We start from the raw sequence: 21802 nt of genomic DNA, 5'->3' as shown, positions 1-21802 counted from the left end.
AAACAAAAACAAAAACAACTGTTGAAGGTAAAAAGAAGATGATAATGGTTGGTCTCTCTTCATCTGTCCTGTCCCTTAAAGGCCATAATGCCAAAAAATATAACTTGAAAAAGAAAAGATGATGATGATGAGGAGGAGGAGGAGGATAATGATGATAGTAAGGATGAGAAAGATGATGTGTGTGTGTGTTTATGTGCGGTGCGTGTGTGTGTGTGTTTGCGTGTGTGCAGTCTGTTGCTAATGTTCAGGTTGCTATGATGACTTCCTAATGAACAGTGTTTATTTCTGTCCTGCTGCTGACAGACGAAACAAGCTCAGAGTGATGAAGCTGCAGACTGAGGCCTCATTAAACACACAGAGTTCATAATTTAACTGATCCATCAATATCCCTCTGTAATGATCCTGAAAGACTGAAGCTGCAGAAACACAAACCGGAAGATAAAGAGATAAACAAACTACCAAAACAAGGACATCATGTTCTGTACACTATTAGTCACATGACCACTCTGATAAACACAGCCATGACTAATGAGAGCCTGGTGGTGACATTGCAGTGTGTGTGTGTGTGTGTGTGAGAGAGAGAGAGAGAGAGAGAGAGGAGAGAGAGAGAGAGAGAGAGAGAGAGAGAGAGAGAGAGAGAGAGAGAGAGAGAGAGAGAGAGAACAGCATCTCCTTTATGTTAGCTTTAGAAACAAACAAACTGACTCACTGTCTCCGCCCACGTGGAGCTGAGGGGGCGTGTCTTTGGGGGGTCTGGCAGCCAGCGTGCTGGGAGGGGGGGCTGATGACGTTGGGGGGTCTCCACTGAAGGTCTCATTGAGTCCATATTTGGGAGAGGCGGTGGGGTCCAGAGAGGAGTTGCTGGGTGTGGTCCTGGACTTAGTGGGACCAGTGGTACTGGTTGCTGGTTTTAGGGGATCAGGTGTTTGAGGAGGAGGAGGCTGGTTGGAGGGTGTGATGGAAGCTGGATGTGTGGTATTTATGTGTTGGTCTACAGCCGTGGTTTGAGCTGTGTTTGCGTCAGTGGTGTTGATGGGGGTGTGGCTTCCAACAGGAAGAGGCGGAGTCTGTGAGGCCGGTGGTTCAGGCAGATGAGGGTGTGATGAAGAGATGACAGAGTCTGCAGGAAGAAGAACATAAAGCTAAAGTTATCAAAGTGATAAATGTGAAACCTGTGAGTGACATATAACTGCGGTTATTCTTCCTCTGATCAGTATGAACTTTGACCCTTTATAATAGCTCCTCGCTTCACAAAGCATGCTGCACCAATGATATCAAACACTGACACGCCCATAAAGTCCTGCAGCTCTGTGCCGTTTGCTCTTGTTTTGTGTCTAACTGTGAAAATGAGCTGTTAGCATCACCACTCTCTGCTGCACAGAGCTGCTCTGTGTCCTTTCATTCTCAGAGACATCAAATCTGTCCACACACAGATGATGAGCTGAATGGAAAGAGGACCCTTCTTACAAATTGTGTTAGTTCGTTTTTTTTGTGAATTAGACGTCTTTTGTAATAACGTTCATTTTCATACTGAGGGGCCAGTTTGGCTCCGAATGAAGCTGCAAACAGTATCGCTACACAGAGATGCTAATTGTCCTGCACAGCATAGTTTGAATATGTTCACTGGGCGCTGGTGGCCTAGCTGGTCTAGGCGTCCGACATACAGAGGCCACAGTCCTCGTCACAGGGGTCGCCGGTTCGATTCCCAGCCAGTTGACCATTTCCTGCATGTCTCCCCCGACTCTCTACTCCCCACATTTCCTGTCTCTCTTCAGCTGTCGAATACAATAAAGGCAAAAAGGCCAAAAATATAACTTTAAAAAAAAAGATATATTCAGAATCTGCAGAGCAAGAAGAAACATCAGCGTCTGTTCAGAGTGACCGATTACCTTTACCTGTCTTTGACTCTGGAGTCACAGAGATGTTCCTCCCTCCTGTGGTTGTGTCTCTGTTTGGGCTGTCGGTGACTTCTGGACCTGGATCTGAACCTGAACCTGGACTTGAATGTACATTGGGATCACTTGGTGGAGTTATGGGGGCAGTAGTGTTGATATAGTCCAGACCAGGATCAGGATCAGACTCTGGTGGATCAGAGGAAGCAGCTGACGGGAAACAGAATCAGAAGGTTGGGTGATGAGTTCACTGCCCTTCACGAAAACTTGTTATTAATGCAAACAGACAGAGTGTCTCTCACAGAATGTACTGTGTGTGTTTGTAGATTAAGAAAGAGATCCTGTTTCAGTGACACACACTCCTCCTTAAACAAAACACACACACTCCTCTTTAAACACAACACACACTCAGGCTCTTTATGTTCCTCGTGCTGCAGGGAGTGCATCAGAGATATCTCTGTCTGTGCAGATCATCATGAAAAAACTTTACAATAACTGAACCAGAAGAAGCGTGTGTGTGTGTGTGTGTGTGTGTGTGTGTGTGTGTGTGTGTGTGTGTGTGTGTGTGTGTGTGTGTGTGTGTGTGTGTGTCAGTCAGTCACACACACTTGTTAATAATGTCAATTTTGAGCTTTCATGGACTCATTAAACATACAGCTAAGGATGTAATACAATTTATTTAAAAACAGACATGACCCTGTAGTGGAAGTCCCTGCATCCACAAACTCAGGTTAAAACTGAACCATGCAAAGAGGAAACCACATATAAACCTGATCCAGAACCAGACTTCTCTGGACTTGAGCTTGTTTAAGATGGACTGAGGGGAAGTGGAAAACTGTCCTGTGGTCTAATGGATCAAAATCTGACATTCTTTTTGGAAATCATGGACGCTGTGTCCTCCACTCTAAAGAGGAGAGGGACCACCCGGCTTGTTAGCAGCTCACAGTTCAAAGCCAGCGTCCCTGATGGTATCAGCATCATAAGAGTCCATGGCATGGGTAGCTTCCGCATCTGTGAAGGCTCCATTAATGCTGAACAATATATAAAGGTTAAGGAGCAACATATGCTGCCATCCAGACAATGACGTCTTCAGGAAGACCTTACATATCAGGGTGTACAATGTAGATGTTTATGTTATTTTCCATGTAATGAAGTGTGGAGATAATATATTAGCTCTATCTGTGCAGTCAGATTGATTATTATTGATTATTTTAAAAGATGGTCACATTATATATGAAGACATCCGGTTTATTTAGAGACCTTTATCTTTTCTGGATAATAACCAGGCGCCTGATGGTTATTTTAAGGTTGTTAATAATGTTAAATTTCTCAGAGATGTCAGTTATTTAAACACAAATGGGAAAATGAACATTAATTCTGCAGTGTCATACAATTTCCTCCAGAGCAAGCTAATCAGCAACACGACAGTGTGCTGCCTTCAGTTAGAGGTATAATTCATCACAATGTACTGCTCTGTAATTTGCAGACAATAACAGCCCAGCTGACCTCTGCTCAACTCAATTAAAGCTGAAGGAACAGAAGTCTTTTTCTGTGTGAGACATTAAAAACTAACTGTTACAAGAAAGGTGTTAGTGAGCAGATTTATCTACAGCATTTACAGATTCTATATAAAAATACAGAGTCTGTGGAGAGTCTGGATTTTGGTATAGGAAGTGTTCTGGTTTCTGTTGTAGTCTCAGTATTGACCAATCGGGTGTCAGCAGGATAAAAACAGTCTGTATGGAGAGCAAAAGCAGGAGGAACACAATCCAGCGTCATGACAGCTCCCATGGTTGTAAATCTGAGAAGGATTTCCTTCTCTCTATAAACAGATATCTGCATGAAGAGCAGCTAACAATCTGTTCTAGATCAAACATTTACACTGAGACACAAATCTGCTTGAAGCTGAGTCACTAAAGACAACCAACGTTTAGATTTCCTGACTTCCTGGAACGCATCAGAAATAATGGATCTCACCATCAGGGAGGGCAGAAGGTGTTCTAGAATTCTGTCTTTGATGTCAGAATTCTAGAACTACAATTCTTATTAAAAATGTATTTTGCAGACATACTGTATCTCGAGGGGAGAATTTTGATTCAGTTATGGTCTGAACACGCGGTCACTTCTCAAGTTTCTAATTGGACAGTAAACTAGTAGAACACTTACATGTGAGCAAAGAATGTGTCTGTGGGTGTAGAAGGTGTCAGTTAGCAGAGAAAGGTCTTGGATCAGGTGTCAGTGAGAGCAGGAGCTGGGTAAGAGTGAGATGCAGGATGTGTAAAAGGTGTGTAAAGGTATGCAAACAGTAACAGGAGGAGAATAGGGGAAGAGGGATGTGATACTCTAAGCACAGCCCTGGAGATAGGGGTTGAAATCTGAATAAAGCTGTGATTTGAAATAAAGTGAAGCAGAGGTTTGTCCACCTCTTATCTCCAGGAAAACACTGCCCTGTGTGTGTGTGTGTGTGTGTGTGTGTGTGTGTGTGTGTGTGTGTGTGTGTGTGTGTGTGTGTGTGTGTGTGTGTGTGTGTGTGTGTGTGTGTGTGTGTTCTCACCTTGAGCAGCAGATCTGCAGGTGACAAGCAGCAGACAGAGTATCTTCCACACTTCCATATTCTTTCCTCCAGGGCTGTGGAGCGATTTCAGACAAACTCCTTCACCTCTGCTGGCCCTCCTGTTCAGCTTCAACAGAGGACTTTAAAATAAACCTGTCTGCTGTGTGTGCCGCAGACAGACAGAGGAGCAGTGAGACAGACAGACAGACAGACTCCAGCACAGTGAGCTGAGTGCTCTGCTGGAGGGACAGAGGGAGGAGTGTCCTCATTGCGCTCTCTCTCTTTCCCCCCCTCTCTATCTATCTCTCTCTGTTATTGTTCAAACTGTATCCTCCTTGTTTCTGCTTTTTCTTGAGGGTGCTGTTTGGACTGTAATGTCTCTAGTGGCCCACATGGGGGCGCTGTTGTTCTAGAGATTTTTCTAACTTTCAAACCTGAAGCTCATCTTTGTCAGAAATTCAGCCTTGCCATGACACTGAGTTTTTATAAAGATACTGTAAGTTAGTCTTTGTTTGGCGTGTAAATAATTTCATATTTCATCAGACTGTTGGCTCCTTCCACTCCTTTATTTATATATATTTTAAAGCTGGTTGGATGAAACAGTAATATATCACCAATGTTTTATTTCAGTTTCCTGTATGAGTGCATCCATTCATTCACAAACTGCACTTTCAGTACATGCCTCCATTTACATGAGGACACTTTGAGGTTAAAAGGAGCAGGACATGGGTTGTATCTGCTTACAAAACTTCATAAAACTATATCAATAAGGCATAACAGTAGGATACATGAAGGTTTCTTTGGACAGTTTTAAAAGGACGACGTGTGAGACAAAACATACCGAGACTTCATCACTGTCCATCATCCACAGAGCTGCAGCTCATCAACGTCGGGGTCAATGTACCTGACTGCAGAGACTTAACCACATGATGCAGTTATTTCATCTAATTATAGAAACACCTTCAGAGGATGCATAAAACGTGATTACTAATAATGCATTACAGTTAAATCAGACATTTTAAAGCTGATTTCTTTTTCACAGCTGTGATATTTCTGGATTTATCTGTTTTTTTGTTTACTGTTAGGAGGCTGTTGCAGGGGCGTCATCACAGGGGTGGCCATGTGTGTCATCAGTCCACTTTTGAAGTCTGATCAGCCAAACCCAAGTGCCAGCACACATTTTTAATCATGATTGGCTCTTTGGCCTATCACAGACGGGACTTAAGTTAATATCAAATATTAAGGACTGTGTTTCAACAGGCTGACAGTAGCTTTATTTGCATTCAAGTGTGGCACACTTTCTTTTGTTTATATACACTCATTTGTAGAAAAATAGTTATAGACAAGTGATATTTGAGGACTGAGACTATGAAAGTTTGCAACCACCTCCTTCACACTGTAAGAATAAATAATATCTTCTACAGTGTAGGGGTTTGTTAGACCTACCATTTTAACGCAATTTAAAATGTCCTCCTTTTGAATCCTTCAATAATTAAGGATACATGAATTTGTATTTTAAAAGCAGATTTTTTGTGTAATTTAATCTTGTTCATACATTTCTGTGTGTTGTTCATATTTCTACCTTTCATATTTATTTATTTTTTTAATATTAACCTATTTTTTTGTACTTTCATTACAGTCATTCTTTTTTCTCTTCTTGAGTTATTTTTATTTTATTTTAAATTTGTATGATTATTGTCATTATTGTTTTTTTCCCTCATTAATAGATTTCTTCACCTGCCTACTTATCTTTTATTTATTTTATTAGAAAAATGCCAATTGCCTTCATAGGTAAAATTTATCATGTGTACAGAATGTGAGGAAAATTCAAATAAACAGATCTTTGGTAAAAAAAAAATATATATATATTGTTCAAACCAAAGTAGGCTACATTTAGTCATACAAACTTTATCTTAGGTCACTGGAGTGTGCCTTTTCAAGCAAATTTGTGTGTTTTGGGTGTACACCCAGAGAAGTGTACTTTTACCTCAACTAAAGAGACAACTAAAACTCATCGACTTTGGACTCCTGCAGGCCAGGAAGTTGATATCTTTACACTGGAGGGAAGTGGACGTGCTCTCAAATGCATATCTGAGTGAAGGAGATGGCATCATGCATTATATTGGAACGACTTACTTATATTGTCAGGGGAAAGGGAGGAGATTTTCAAGAAATATTGTCACCCTTGATTGAGATTCTTGGACGTTACGAAGCCAATTAACTTAAAAATTGTGCTGAGTTGTTCGTTGTGTATTTACTAAGTTAATTTGTTATTTAAAAAAATATATATTATACATGTATTATTCTATTCTATTTTACCTTTGTTTTAATTTATTTAATTGGGGGATTATATTGTTGGTTTAATGTATATTTTATGTCAATTGTACCATTTTCATTTGTCTTGCTTTTTTTCCCTTCTAAATAGCTTAATCAGGCTAACACTATAAATTAATAAATTAATAAACATTTTGTAACATCATGTAATTGTACCGATTGCGCTAGTTGGGCCACCTCAATGAAAAGGTCCAGACGCGCCCCTGGCCTGTTGACTTGTAAGATTGTCACTGTTTTTTCCCACAGGTTGTGAACGCAGCAGCAGCTCGGTGACGGAGCCGCGGCAGAAAAGCGGCAGGAGCTGCGAGCATCGTCTCAGACCGACGCAGACTCAAAGGTGTGGAAATATCTCCGCTGAAACCCGCATACTCACTGAAAGAGGAGCAGCCGTCTTTTAATAATGATTTCACACTCTGAAAGTGACATTACTTTGGATATATCCGCCTCATTTGGCCGGTGTTGGTGCTAGAACTGCCTTACATGTTCTGCTACGTTAGCTTGTAAGGCGTTAGCATTGTAGCCGTTGCTACAGTGTTTCCAGATACTGCAGGTTAGCGTACGTTAGCTCATGTTAGCTCGCCGGTTAGCCTGCCGTGTCATAGTTATATCTGGGATGTTGTGTGGCTAACGAACACACTGCCCCGTTCAATATCGTCCTTTATTGTTAAAGAGTGCCGTTTTTAACGTTAACGGGAGGTGTACCGGAGGCTGAACGTGTTCTCTGATCGTTTGACAGCTCCGTGTCCGTGGAGACATGGACACACTGGGGAGGACAACACCGGCCGCCCTGGACTTCACCGTGGAAAACGTAGAGAAGGTGAGTGTGTGTGTGTGTGTGTACCAGTCTCTCTCTGTGTGTGTGAGTGAGACAGATACAGGTGATATCTAACACAGCAGCTCTCACTGTGATGAAGGTAAATCTACATGATGTATTTCTATGTAGAGATGATGTCAGTGTGTCTGCGGACAGACAGAGCTCATATGTCCGGAGGTCTTTGAATGTGTCCTGAGTGATGAACAGGTTGTGGCTCTAAATGATGCTTTAATGCACATATCACGCAAACACGTCGCATCTCATCATCATCGTGTGTGTATGTGTGTGTATGTCTGTGTGTGTCTGTGTGTGTCTGTGTGTGTATGTGTGTGTATGTGTGTGTGTGTGTGTGTGTGTGTGTGTGTGTGTTTATGTGTATGTGTGTGTGTGTGCGTGTTTGTGTTGGGCAGCGCTGACTGGCTGCAGGTTGCTGTGATGTACTCTCTGCTGGGCGGCCTCTGTCTCCGAGGATGGATGGGTGGGGTGGGAGACAAAGGGGAGGATGGAGTGAGAGAAGGAGAGAGAGAGAGAGAGAGAGAGAGAGAGTCAGTCAGTCAGTCAGTCAGTCAGACTGTGTGTGTGCGTGTGTGTGTGTGGAGGGAGGGGGGCAGGTCTGATGCTGAGGAGATCAAACAAACTGAAGGTGTACTACATGTTGTTCTGGTATAGGTATGCTGTATGTTATGTGTGCGAGTGTGCGCATGCGCTTTTGTTACAGGTATGTGCTGTGGTGTGTGCATGAGATGAGGAGATGGTTAAACGTGTCTTGCCAGTGATCACATGACCTCAGGTGCAGTGACTTGGACCTTCATGAATAATTGATGCAATATTCGATAATTTTTTTGTGCTGAAATATCTTATCAGTGATCAATCACACTGTTGTTATTGATCCCTGTGTTATTTTATTTTTCATAAGGCATTGATATCTATGTGCAAATAAAAACAGCAATGTCACATTTATAAAAGATGGTTCCAGCTCTGATTCTTTAGTCTATATGGATGAAAAACAGACTGAAACAGACCACAACAGAGTCAGAGATGAACTTATTGATAATTTAATTGATTGATTTTATAAATTGAACACATCCTCAGAGACCTGGAGCGTCTTTGTGTTGAGACACTGACGGTGAATCTTTAGATCCTGTCACAGCTTCAGAGCGAGAGCTGCAGATCTGTCACTGATCTCATTAACTCCTCAAACACAGCAGACCACATGAGACCGGTTTACAGGCTGCAGGGCTCCGTATATAAACACATATTTATATACATACCATCAGGGATCAACACTCAGACCTCAGCTGGAGAGGAGTAAATAAAGAGCAGAAAACGTGTGTGTGTATCGCTGTGGTGGTGGAGATGATGGTCCCTGGCCCAGCGTGTGTGTGCGTGCGTGCGTGTGTGTGTGTGTATCCATAGACGGCTCTTTGTTCAGTGGAGTAAACAAAGCAGCACACTGTAAGTGTTTATGTGTGGATCATGAATGTGTGTATGTTGTTCTTTACGTCTCTGCTCTACGATCTACTGTCAGCGGTTTATAACTGAGCTCACGTCGGGTTGTTGTCGTCATGCCTGAATCTTAAAGTTTGAGACGACACAAGTAAAAATCAAACAGCACAGAGACGTACATTTCGAAAAAGAACTCCTGGGTAGCGAGAGTTCATAATCTGTATGAATAAAAACACTTGTCCTTTTAAAATCTGATGTTTGGACTCATAATAACATCTTTCTCTCAGTTATCACATGAAATCCTGTTTAAGTGAGTGTGGTCTGTTTCTGCAGACCGTCTGCAGCTGTTAATGTTTCCTGACTTGCTCATTATTTCTCTGTGTTGGGACTTCTCTGTGTAAGTCTTGTGCAGAGTGTGGAGCTCAGAGTCAACAGTTAAAATGTTGGATGTTGATACTAACCGTGGAGAGTTTCAAGTTGTGAGGTATAGGTGTGAGACAGCGGGCTGTAAGGTACACAGGTGAAGTTGCCTGGTGTCTCTCTGCTCCTCCCTCCATCACAGCCGCTGCATCGCTAAAACCTGATTTATACTTCTGCGCCCCTACGCCATTTTTCAAAGTTAAGGCTTTGGGCTTTTTGCCTTTATTGATAGGACAGCTGTGAAGAGAAACAGGAATTTTAGGGAGCAGAAAGTTGGGGAAGACGTGAAGCAAATGGTCGCAGCTGGGAGTCGAACCTGCGACCTCTACCACGAGGACCATAGCCTCTGTATTAGGGATGAGCATTTCAAGCCAAAATACTACTCAATAATCATTGACATCTATTCGACGATTATTCAAATAATCCCCTCCCACACACACACACTAACACACACTAACACACTAACACACTAACACACTAACACCTGTCCCATTAACAGCCCGTTTCTGTGGCAGTCGCGTGAACCAGCAGCAGGACAAGTTGCTGTTGGTAGCGGCTACTGTCAGTGTCTGTCTCGATCTTTACGTCGGTGTTTCTGTGACGCGGCAGCATGGCGTGTGTGTTTAGATTTTACAGCCAAACTCAGTCTCTGGAAAAACGTGTGTAGAAGTGTGAAATTCAGACACGGAGAAAATCACAGCGACTGTCGCTATTGTTTTCTTCTTTTGTTATTTAATGAAGTTAGCATTATATAGACATGTCATGCAAAATGGTCTTTTTAATGGTTCTCTACCTGAAATATGTGTCCCTGGCATGTCTACAAACCCCCCGAAAATGAAAAAAATCCATTCTGCCCCTGTTCTGATTTCTCCACCTTTCTGTAAATGTGTGCTGAAACGAGCCGCTTCAGTTTTCAGTGTTTTTCTTACGTCACAACGCCATCCGGTCTGTAACGGAAGACAGAGCTCGGAGCTTGTTCAGCCCATAGACTGTATAAAATACAACTCAACCCCTCCTCCGTTTTTCATTACCTCCACACGTGTGCTAACCAGGAGCTTAGGAGGGAGGCATGCTAGTTGTAGGCTGTCTTAATAAACACAAACGTCAGTTTTACTCACCACGTCTGCAGATTTGAAGATCTAGTGGATGATTTAGCGCTAGTTAGCATAGCCAAATAGCTACATGTTCATCGCTGTGTACCAAGACACACGTCGACATACTGACAAATAAAACAACAAGAAACACAAAATCTGTGACCAATCGTTCAGAAAGGTCCTGCTGCAGGCGCCTCTCTTGTCAGGATCAGATTCTGGATCAAATTCAGAGGGTTGAAGTAACGCGGGTCTGTGAGCAGCCATGTATATTCAGCCAACATGTAAACATTAGATCAACGTGCTGGACAGCCGAGGCCACATCTACTTCCTGAGGGGGCGTGGTCAGAGTGCTCATTTAAAGACACAGAAAACAGCCTGTTCTGAGCAGGGCTGAAAAAGAGGGGATTACAGGCATATAAACGGCTGATATAAAAAGTGTTTTTTTGAGCATAAACTTTAAAGACATGTTTTGGGGACCTCTAAGACCAACATATTTTCATGAAAAAGAGCATAATATGTCACCTTTAAGACGCTCTATAGCCACCGTCTGGCGAGAATACCGTATTACAACCAGGCACAGGTGAAAACAATGAAAAATTGTACTTTTAAAATGAGGAAATATTCGAAGTAACTCTTCGATTTTTACTTAGCAAACAAATATTCAAACATTTTCGAAAATCATTGCCCATCCCTACTACGCATGTAGCCTGATTTGCTCCTCCTCTAAAATGTAGCTACGTATTGAAACGATTCAGACCACAAGCCGTGTGATTGGTCCGCTGGACGTCGTTGTATTTCCTGCATGAACTGCACTTCCAGAATCGCCGTACATTTCGTCTCTTCCCCTGTCTCCTCCCTGTAATCATGTCTGCATGCAAACAGCAACATGAATCAGCTGTAGATTAACATATATACGCTCTGAATCTTTGTGCAAAAGCTAGTAGAAAATGAAGCGGGACAGGAAACAGGCGACCCGACTATCAGAGAGACCACACTGCCCTCAAGTGTTTGGGAGGAGTACTGCAGCCCGACACGGACACATCGACTCACAAGTATGTAGAGCTCACGTCCGCATCGGCCATCGCTGCGTAGGGTCAAAGCAGAAAAGGAAGCAGGAAATGTTCTGGTCCCTTCTTTAGCATGTGAACGTGTTTAATAACCGTGACAACCTGCAGCCAATCAACTGTTCAGGATCTGTAACGTCTGTGAGTGTTTGTGATCGTTAGCGATGGAGGGATACAGTCCATCAGAGATAACAGGAGAGAGAGGAGGAGAGCAGAAAATGAGCAGACTGATGTGTTGAATTTTGATGATGGAGCATACACACACACGCACACGCACACAAGCACACACGCACACTCTGTGCTGCGTGGTGGATAACAGAGGTACGCTGATTTGATGTGTGTGTTTGAACTGCGATATCTCCGCCTGTGGTTCAGAGCTGACTCACAGCCCGTCAGTCTCACACTGAGCAGGTGGAGGTGAGGATGGATGGAGGTTTGGACTAATCTTCATCATTAAACGCTGCGACTGCTCCTCATCCTCATCACTGTCACAGAATAAAGACTGTAAAGACGGCGAGAGGAGAGAGGGAAGGAGATCAATGGGGAGAGAGGGAAGGAGATCAATGAGAAGAGAGGGAAGGAGATCAGTAAGGAGGGAGGAAAGGAGATCAATGAGGAGAGAGGAGAGAGGGAAGAGGGGATGGAAGGCAGGGGAAAATGAGGAGGAAGAGGGAATAAAAGGGATGGAGGGGAGGAGGGAGGAGAAGAAGGAAGATTAGAACAGATTGAGAGAATTTAAGAAGAAGGTGTAGAAGAAGGCATTGAGGGAATGTGGAAGAGGGAGGAGGGAGAACAGAGGGGGGAAGGGTGGGGGGAAAGAGAGTGGACTGAGGGGAGATGGGAAGAGGAGGAAAAGGTGATGGAAAGAGGGGGAGGATGATGGAATGGAAGGGAAAGGAGGATGATTTGGAGTGATGGGCGAAAGAGGAGAAGGAGGAGCAGGGATAAAGGGATTAATGGAAGAGAAAGAGAAGGGCAAAAAGAGAGTGATTGATTGGTTTGGAGGGCAGGTGAGGAGAGGAATGAGTTATGAAGGTAGAGGAAGGTGGAGGGGGAGGAAAAGAAAGAGGGATCAAGGAAGGATTGAGCAAGAAATGAAGGAGGACAAGGAGCGATAGAAGGAACGAAAAGAAGAGGAAAGTAGATGAGAGGGATGGGGTGAAGAGAAGGATGGAAGGGGAGGATTGAGGAGGAGGATGGGAGGGATAGAGGAGGAGAAATGATGGGCAGGAGGAGGAATGGGAAGTGGAGAGATGAAGTGATGTAGGGAGGGAGAGGAGGAAGAATAGGGGAGGTGATGGAAACTGGGAGGGAAGAAGGGAGGAGAAGAAGAGGAAAATACATGAAAGGAGGGATGGAAAGGATGAGAGGAGAGAGGAGGTGCAGGAATTGTGGAGCAGTCTTCAGAGATGAAGAGGAGACGCAGACGGTCGAAGAGATGTTCAGGCTGTCAGACTCAGAGAGTGTGTGTTCGTGCGTGTGTGTGTGTTCGCGTGTGTGTGTGTGAAACCTTCTCTCTCTCCAATGTGTTCTCTTCTGTTCCCGTCGGTTCATCACTTATTTATTCGTCTCTCTGCCGGTCACCACCTGGTGACCGTGTTTACCAACAGAGAATCACCTGTTCTCAGGTAACTCCTCCTCTTCCTCACCTGTTTGACTCTGACTCCTCCTCTTCCTCACCTGCAGGCTCTTCATCAGCTCTACTATGATCCCAACATAGAGAACAAGAACCTGGCCCAGAAGTGGCTGATGCAGGCTCAGGTCTCACCTCAGGCCTGGCAGTTCTGCTGGGCCCTGCTGAGCCCGGAAAAGGTACGACAGAGACACACACACACACACACACACACACACACACACACACACACACACTCACACTCACACTCACACACACCCCACAATGCAGCTTCCCTCAGTTTAGCTCGCCACTAAACATGTAATTAACAGTGATTGTGGCGTTTAGATTGAGAGCTTCGTCCTTTAAAAACTCTGCTTTTCATAAAATCCTGGCTCCCTTCTCTCACAGCTTCTCCCCTCAGAGCCGATCACAGCTGTCCTGTCATGTGTCATAAGCTCCGACCTCGCAGCAGCAGTTTAAGGTGTAAACAACAGAGACCCGAGAGTCAAATCTCTGAAGAAGAAGGAGAAAAAGGAGAGCTGGTCCCTCAAAGCAGCTAGTGTTCATTATGAGACACAAATTATTTTGTGCATTTCAACCAGAAGTTCCAGAAACTTTAGTCCAGAGATGGACCGGTGTTCCAGATAAGAGTGACCCTGTTAACTGGAGACTCTCAGCCAGATGCATCCCTCATAAGACGTCTTTAGATGATCATCAGATATCTGATGAGGATAATTGGACACTTGAATAAAAACTAAACTAGGATGCATTCCCGAGGATTCCTTCTGTGTTTCAATAGCTGTGTACACTCAACAAACACTGACATGTTCAGCTGAAGGTCTCCAGTTTACAGGGTCACTCTTCAGACTGTAACACCAGGAGCTGACAGAGACGCATTCACACTATCAGGCTCAGAGAAGACTGATGCTCAGGAGTTATTAAACCAAGTGTATCACAGGTGTGTGTGATGTTACTGTGGACAGAGGGTACTCTACCAATCAGAAAGTAATACCCCAGAGCAGGGACTTTTCAATGGGAGATTAACCCAGGAACTAGATTTAGACCCTTTAAAAGCACATAGTTCCTCAAAAAGTTCCTAGTTCCTGGGCAAAGTTCCTGCGGTTGAAAAGCACCTTATGGGTGGGATGAAACTACATTTTTGGGGCCAGCTCCTGACATCGAAAGTCTGCTGGATCAGACCATAATTCTGCCTAAAATTTTGAAAAAGAAAACACTAAATCTTAATATACTGTATCTTGTAAAACACTGAGGTTAATGAGGGCTTCATGAAATTTTGGGACACAGCTGTGGAGCATGTTTCCACTACCATAGAGCTTTGATGAAGCAGGGCACTGGAGCTGTATCTGAGCCTGCTAGTCTGCAACAGTGGTAGTGATTTCATAGTTAAGAAGCGATGTTTGCAAACGTCATTTTATTCCACATGAGTTTCTGAGATTCAGAAATCCTTAATCCTGCAGCCCTAATGAACACACACACATGAACAAACACTGGCATTTCATTGTCCCTCCTTTTTCCCCCCTCACAGGTTCCAGAGATCCAGTACTTTGGAGCGAGCGCTCTGCACACAAAGATCTCCCGGTACTGGTCCGACATCCCCTCGGATCAGTACGAGTCCCTGAAGACTCAGCTCTTCTCTCAGATCGCATGCTTCTCCACCGGCTCGAAGATGGTTCTGACCCGTCTCTGCGTGGCGCTCGCCTCCCTGGCCCTCAACACAATGCCTGACGCGTGGCCCGGTGCCGTGGCAGAGATGGTGCGAGTGTTCCAGGAGGAGGGGGGAGGGGTGGACGGGCGGGCTCGCTGCCTCGCCTTGCTGGAGCTGCTCACCGTCCTGCCAGAGGAGTTCCAGACCAGCAGACTGCCCCAGTACAAGAAGGGACAGGTACGTGTACCCCCAGAGTACAGTAAGGGAGGAAATGAAGGGCCAGTGTTCTCATTACTCAGATGACTCCCTCACACATTGACCTCTTTGTCGCCCCCTGCAGGTTCGGGGGGCTCTGGGCAGAGAGTGGGGGGCAGTGTGTCCGCTGCTGCAGCAGCTGCTGAGGCGGACGGACAGCCCTGGGGCCGTGAAGGCTCGCGTGCTGCGCTGCCTGTCGTCATGGGTGCTGCTGGACGTCCCCCTGAACGAGAGCGAGGACCTCGTACAGGACTGCTTCAGCGCACTGCCCGACCCCGAGCTTTTCGACCCAGCTGTGGACGCCATCGTGAACGCCGTGTCGCAGCCCGACTCCCAGAGGTCGGTGCAGACGAGTGTGATACAGATGTGTGATGGTGGTGCTGTGTATCACTGGAGAGAGAACAGAGGGAGAGGAGAGAGAGATATATGTGTGGGGGGGACTGGAGGGCAGAAGAGAAGAGGGGGTGGGAGGGAGGGAGGGAGGGGGAGGAGGAAAGAGGGGGAGGGGGAGAGCAGTGTTTGTCGGTTGGCTGGTGTTGCGATGGTAACAGAGCTGGGTAGAGATGTCATCATGCCCCGGCTGATTCAGACATGGCAGGGACCCGATACTCCCCCCTCACAAAAGGAGGAAGGGGGCGGAGGGGGGTGTGAACCTCTGCACTGCTCACAGTCACACACACTGACGTCATGTGGAGAGGAAGAGGAGGAGGAAGAGGAGGATGAAGAGCAGACAGAACAGAGCACTGTAGGACCGTCTGATCACATCTTCTAAACATCTGTGCTAACTGCTGCTTCATCTTCAACTCTGTCTGCTCGCCTTCCTCCTCTCTCTCTCTCTCTCTCTCTCTCTCTCTCTCATTTGAGGGGATGCTATTGGTCCAGCTGCATCCTGTTTCCAGGCAACCTATTCCCCCAGTCTCCCGGTGTTGCAGTAATTGCAGAGGGGATCAGGGATTCGGTGGGGGGGTTAAGAGGAGACGGTAAGCAGGGAGGAAGTGTTTAAGAGCAGAAGGAGAGAAGAAGAGTTATCTCTTAGGAGAGAAACACACACACACACACACACACACACACACACACACACACACACACACACACACACACACACACATTTCAACACTGAGATGGAAGTACACAAACACACACTCAGTCACTAAGTCTGTCAGCTCAGAGTGCATGACCCGCATCTGCAGCACTCTGTTTAAATAATTATGAACTGCTGAGTGCAGTGTGCCACGCACACACACACACACACACACACACACACACACACACACACACACACACACACACACACACACACACACACACACACACACACAGAGTCAGACACACACGATCAGACATTCACTCTCTCAGAAACAGTGTCTCTCCTCTGCATCGTTTACATAAATCTTCAGTGATCGGTGGATCGGCTTCCGTACAGAGTTCAGGGATCCCCGTCCACATGACTTCAAACCATTACAACAAACCAACGGTCCACATTACTGTCTACTGTCCTAATAGACTTCTAATCCTTACAGTCCTCATGGACCACTGTGTCTTTATAAAACCAAGTTGTCCTTATGGAGTCCCACAGTTCCCCAAAACAATTTCAGTAATGCCTGTCTCATATTCTCATGGACTCCCACAGTCCTCATGGACCTCACTGTCCTTTAAAGACTGCCACTGTCCTCATGGAACCCAAATGTTCTCATGAACCCCACTGTCCTCAAGGACCCTCCCTGTTCTTTGGGACCCCCACTGTCCTCATTGACCCCACAGTCCTCATTGACTTCCACTCTAATCATGGTTCCCACTGTCCTTGTGGACCCCACTGTCCTCATGGACACCACTGTCCTCATGGACCCCACTGTCGTCATGGTCCCCACTGTCCTTGTGGATCCATACTGTCCCCATTGACCTCCACTGTCCTCATGGGCTGTCCTCATGGACCCCCACTGTCCTCATGGACCCAACTGTCCCCAAGGATCCTCCTTGTTCTTTGGGAGCCCCACTGTCCTAATTGACCACAAAGTCCTCATGAACTTCCACTCAACTCATGGATCCCCACTGTCCTCATAAACCTCCACTGTCCTCATGGTCCCCACTGTCCTTGTGGATGCCTACTTTCCTCATTGACCTCCACTATCCTCATGGCCTCCTACTGTCCTTTAAGGATTCCTACTGTCCTCATGGACCCCTGATATTTTCATGGACTCCTGCTGTCCTCTTGGACCCCACTTTCCACAAGGACCCTCCCTGTTCTTTGGGACCCTCACTGTCCTCATTGACCCCAACTTTCCTCATGGATCTCCCCTGTTGGACCCCAAGCCTCTAAATGGGTCCCCACTGTCCCCAATGACCAAACTGTCCTGCTGGATCCACAAAAATTCCCATGAACCCCCAACTTACAACTTACTGTCTTCTGTGTGTGTTAATGTGTGGGAACCTGTTGTGTGAGCGGGGTGTCGGGGTCTCGGGTCTCGGGGTCTCGGGCCTCGGGGTGTCGGCTGAGGCAGCAGAGTGAGACAGGATGTTTTGAAGTGTTCGGAGGTTTTGTTGTTTATTTGGGAATTTTAGGTTTTCATGCTTTTGAGTTTTATCTGGTTGTTCAGAGTTTTTCAGGGGGTGTTATTCTGGATCAGAGGTCTGACTGTGATGTGATTATAAATAAACAGATGAAGCGTTCTGTGAGCTGTCAGGTTGTTCAGCAGTGATCAAACTCTCTCAGCGCTGCAGCATTTTAGTATTTACAGAATCTCGACTGAATCATTTAAATAAAGTGGACGCTGCTTGTTTCTCTGTTTATATTCCTCAGGTGTATGAACACAATGTTTCTGATGAATAAACTGATCCTCTCTGTGTTTGCTGTTTGTGTCTCAGGTATGTGAACACCTTGCTGAAGCTAGTTCCTCAGGTCCTGGCCCTGCAAGATCAGCTCAGAGAGGCGGTCCAGAGCGGAGACATGGAGACCTGCCATGGAATCTGTCGCATCGCTGTCACACTGGGAGAGAACCACTCCAGGTTTGTTTGTTTGTTTGTGTGTGTGTGTGTGTGTGTGTGTGTGTGTGTGTGTGTGTGTGTGTGTGCGTGTGCGTGTGTGTGCGTGTGTGGTGCGTGCATGCGTGTGTGTGTGTGTGTTTAGAGGCTGTGCACCTGACGTCACAGTATGCAGAGTCACCCACTGAGTGTCAGGAGGATCAAACTGAGAGGCAGCATCAGTGTTCAAACCCTCAGATGATGAGCCTTGTGTTGTACAAACTAAAGAGGGGATGTTGAGACGTTCAGCTCTCAAAGACAGACTTAGTTTTCTCTATAATGGGGCACTACACAGAGCAAGCATACAGTTACTTGGACTTCCACCAGGTCTGTGTCTGGTTCCGGTAATAACTGAATCAAGGATTCTCCTCCTCCTCTCCCCATCCATGTTGTCTTTCTGGTCCTCTGAAAACCTCTGACCTGTTGACTCCAGGCCTGGCTCTGTTCATCATGACGGTTTGTTGTTGTAGTTAAGTGAAATACGATCTGGTGATAACACAGAGGGTTTTATTCTGAAAATTAAGCGGATGGGTTCATTTTGTTTTGGTGCCTGACTTCCTGTCCCTCTCCATCTGCTCTGTTGAGATTGATGCGTCGTGCTCCGGCATCCAGCAAAAATAGAAGTCTTGCGTATCCACCCTGCCGGATCAGAGAAGCAGCCGGAACGCAACGGAGCGGATCCAGTGGAAGTTAACACATTGACTAGAATAGAAACCTATCAGATCCGGTGCTGTGACGGATCGGAGACAAACCTCACTTTGATTTCACCACCAAATCTTGCCTTTAAATATGAGCCAGTGTCGAGGCTTCTGCAATCCTGCAAGCTTTGCTCTGTGTGCCTCCTCAGCTTTGAAATCAGTTCAAAATAGATATCAAGAAACCTGATTCTGCCTACAGACCACTGAGTCTTTGATGAACTGTGGGGTTTATCTCTTGTCAAGTCCAGCTGCCTTTATGCGGAGCAGATATTCGCCTGCTTTACGCTCGTTCTCATCGTTCCTGCTCCTGAAGGCAGCTGGGATGTTGCAGGATGTTTTACCTCTCGGTCTGACTGAGGGGGCGTGTTTCAGTGGGAGGATGACGTCAGCTCATATCCTCTATTCAGCGCTGGATGAAGCATTTTGTAATGAAACACAAACAGCCAAAACCAAAAATTGTTATTGTGTGCATTGATCCTGGTTTCTGTCCGCTCCTCTTCCATGATGTCAGTGATATAATACTTTACCTGTCCTCCTCTCACCTGTGTGTCTGCAGGACTCTGCTGGAGCAGGTGGATCACTGGCAGAGCTTCCTGGCTTTAGTCAATATGATCATGTTCTGTACGGGGATCCCGGGTCACTACCCGGTCAACGAGACCACCAGCTCGCTAACACTCACCTTCTGGTACACGCTGCAGGTAAACTCACCTCAGACTCTGTGTCAGTTAATCAGTGCTATATGTATAAATGATGATGAAGGTGATCATGTTCCTCCTCTTCCTCAGGATGAGATCATGTCCTTTGAGTCAGAGAAACAGGTGATCTACCTGCAGGTGTACAGACCCGTGTATTTCCAGCTGGTGGACGTTCTGCTGCATAAAGCTCAGTTCCCCTCAGACCACGAGTACGAGTCCTGGTCCTCCGACGAGAAGGAGCAGTTCAGGATCTACAGGTGAGTTTGTGTCCACGTGTGTGTGTGTGTGTCATGGTGCTATAATGCAGTGATAAGAAAGTGCATGCTAAAATGAGTGTGTGTGCGTGTTTTCAGGGTGGACATCTCGGACACTCTCATGTACGTGTATGAGATGTTGGGGGCGGAGCTTCTGAGTAACCTATACGATAAGCTGGGCAGACTGCTGACCAATGAGCAGCCGACATCGTGGCAGGTAAATCTCACCTCCTCTGACAGATTTTAAAGGTTAGAATGAACGATTTGTTCCTTGATTCTTTTTAACCTCGACATGTTTCTGTCGTCTTGTGATCAGCACACGGAAGCTTTACTCTACGGCTTCCAGTCCATCGCAGAAACCATCGACGTGAATTACTCTGACGTCATCCCCGGCCTGATCGGACTCATCCCCAGAATCACCATCAACAACGTGCAGCTGGCCGACACTGTCATGTTCACCATCGGTCAGAAAACACACACAGAGTTAAACTGAATCATTAAAATTCATTTGAAGTATCCTGAGAAGTAAATCCAAAACATTTAGAGCTCCCCCTGCTGGCTGGCTGCAGTATAGCTCATAAAGCACACTCAGTGTTAACAGATGGGACGAGAGTTAAACTGTGATATCAAATTGACGCCAGCAGACGTCACAGGAGCTATTATTACCTGCTTTATATACAGTCAGTGGTTTAATCACCTGTCCCCCCCCCCCCCCCTCCCCCTCAGGTGCTCTGGCGGAGTGGTTGGCTGATCACCCGGTGATGCTCAGCAGCGTGTTGCCTCTGGTGCTGCAGGCTTTAGGAAACCCGGATCTTTCAGTTTCTTCTGTTTCTACGCTGAAGAAGATTTGTCGGGAGTGTAAATACGACCTTCCTCCGTACGCCTCCAACATCGTGGCCGTCTCACAGGTGTGTGTTTACAGATGTGCACTGGTTCTCACACACTCTGTTTCACAAACAATAAACACTGTTTCTAATGAGGAATGTAACGGTGAAGGTGCATTTCAACCAGGAGTTTGAGGAACTTTTAGTCCAGAGATGGACCGGTGTTCCAGTTTAAAGAGCGACCCTGTTAACTGGAGACTCTCAGCCGGATGCATCCCTCAGAAACGTCTTTAGACGATCATTAAATATATGATGAGGATATTTAGACGTTTGAATAAAAACTAAACTAGGATGCATTCCTGAGGACTCCTTCTGTGTTTCAACAGCTGTTGTAAACTCACTCTTCAGACTGTAACACCGGGAGCTGACAGAGACGCATTCACACTATCAGGCTCAGAGGAGACCAAAGTTATTAAACCAAGTGAATCACAGGTGTGTGTGATGTTATTGTGGACGGAGGGGGAAATAAAAACACTGCGGATACTCGTTCAGCACTGCAAGCACCGCCCCCAGAGTTCCTGGATCTTTGGGAAGTACTACCCCCCCCATGCAGGAACTTTTCAAGGGGAGATTAACTACCCAGAACTGGGGCGCCATTGGCCTGGCGGTCTAAGCGTGCGCCCCATATACAGAGGCTATAGTCCTCGTTGCAAAGGTTGCAGGCTCGATTCCAGCCTTGACCATTTACTGCATGTCTTCCCCCACTCTCTACTCACCACATTTCTACTGCTCCCCATATTCCCCCCCCCCCCCCCCCCCCCCCAAAAAAAAAAAAAAAAAAACATAACTACCCAGAACTAAATTAGGACCCTGGTTCCTGCTGTTGAAACGCACCTTAAATCTCTGAACAGTAAGAACATTTGTACACACGAGAAAAAAAAGAATGTTGTGACCCTTTTGAACAGCTTTCAGCTTTATGTTTAAAGGTTAGTCAATGTCAAAGAGATGAAGGAGAGCTGACGGACGACAGAAATGTCAACATCAATATTCCTGCAGAAGTCTCGTTCAGCTCGTTTAACGTTACCTTCAATGAAATGTTCACTTTAATGAGAACTATGAAATAATCGTCTCAGTAAGAATCCAACCGTCGAATCGGAGG

General features: G+C 45.7%; 2 protein-coding genes across 3 annotated transcripts in view; one reads left to right on the top strand and one right to left on the bottom strand.

Moving 5' to 3' along the window:
* The window catches only part of LOC117807845 (mucin-2-like), a 6465-nt gene extending 1707 nt beyond the window's left edge, over positions 1 to 4758 (bottom strand). Inside the window, exons 1-3 of one of the 2 annotated variants that reach the window (XM_034677259.1) lie at positions 4447 to 4758; positions 1890 to 2102; positions 710 to 1120 (exon numbers count right to left, since the gene is read on the bottom strand). In XM_034677259.1, the coding sequence (XP_034533150.1) occupies positions 710 to 1120; positions 1890 to 2102; positions 4447 to 4504 (682 nt within the window). In that variant the 5' untranslated portion in view covers positions 4505 to 4758. The remainder of the gene's footprint in view (positions 1 to 709; positions 1121 to 1889; positions 2103 to 4446) is intronic. The other variant, XM_034677266.1, reaches the window with a different exon arrangement.
* Positions 4759 to 7034: 2276 nt separating this feature from the next.
* The window catches only part of LOC117807870 (importin-13-like), a 25004-nt gene continuing 10236 nt past the window's right edge, over positions 7035 to 21802 (top strand). Inside the window, 11 exon segments of the mRNA XM_034677290.1 lie at positions 7035 to 7117; positions 7517 to 7597; positions 13305 to 13430; positions 14780 to 15136; positions 15240 to 15493; positions 18017 to 18157; positions 19427 to 19568; positions 19656 to 19822; positions 19919 to 20036; positions 20136 to 20283; positions 20546 to 20727. Of these exon segments, the coding sequence (XP_034533181.1) occupies positions 7535 to 7597; positions 13305 to 13430; positions 14780 to 15136; positions 15240 to 15493; positions 18017 to 18157; positions 19427 to 19568; positions 19656 to 19822; positions 19919 to 20036; positions 20136 to 20283; positions 20546 to 20727 (1698 nt within the window). The 5' untranslated portion in view covers positions 7035 to 7117; positions 7517 to 7534.

The sequence above is a fragment of the Notolabrus celidotus genome, chromosome 2 (genome assembly GCF_009762535.1).
Source record: "Notolabrus celidotus isolate fNotCel1 chromosome 2, fNotCel1.pri, whole genome shotgun sequence".
NCBI lineage: Eukaryota > Metazoa > Chordata > Actinopteri > Labriformes > Labridae > Notolabrus > Notolabrus celidotus.
The sequence above is the reverse complement of the archived record's forward strand: the minus strand, read 5'-3'. Positions and strand labels throughout refer to the sequence as shown.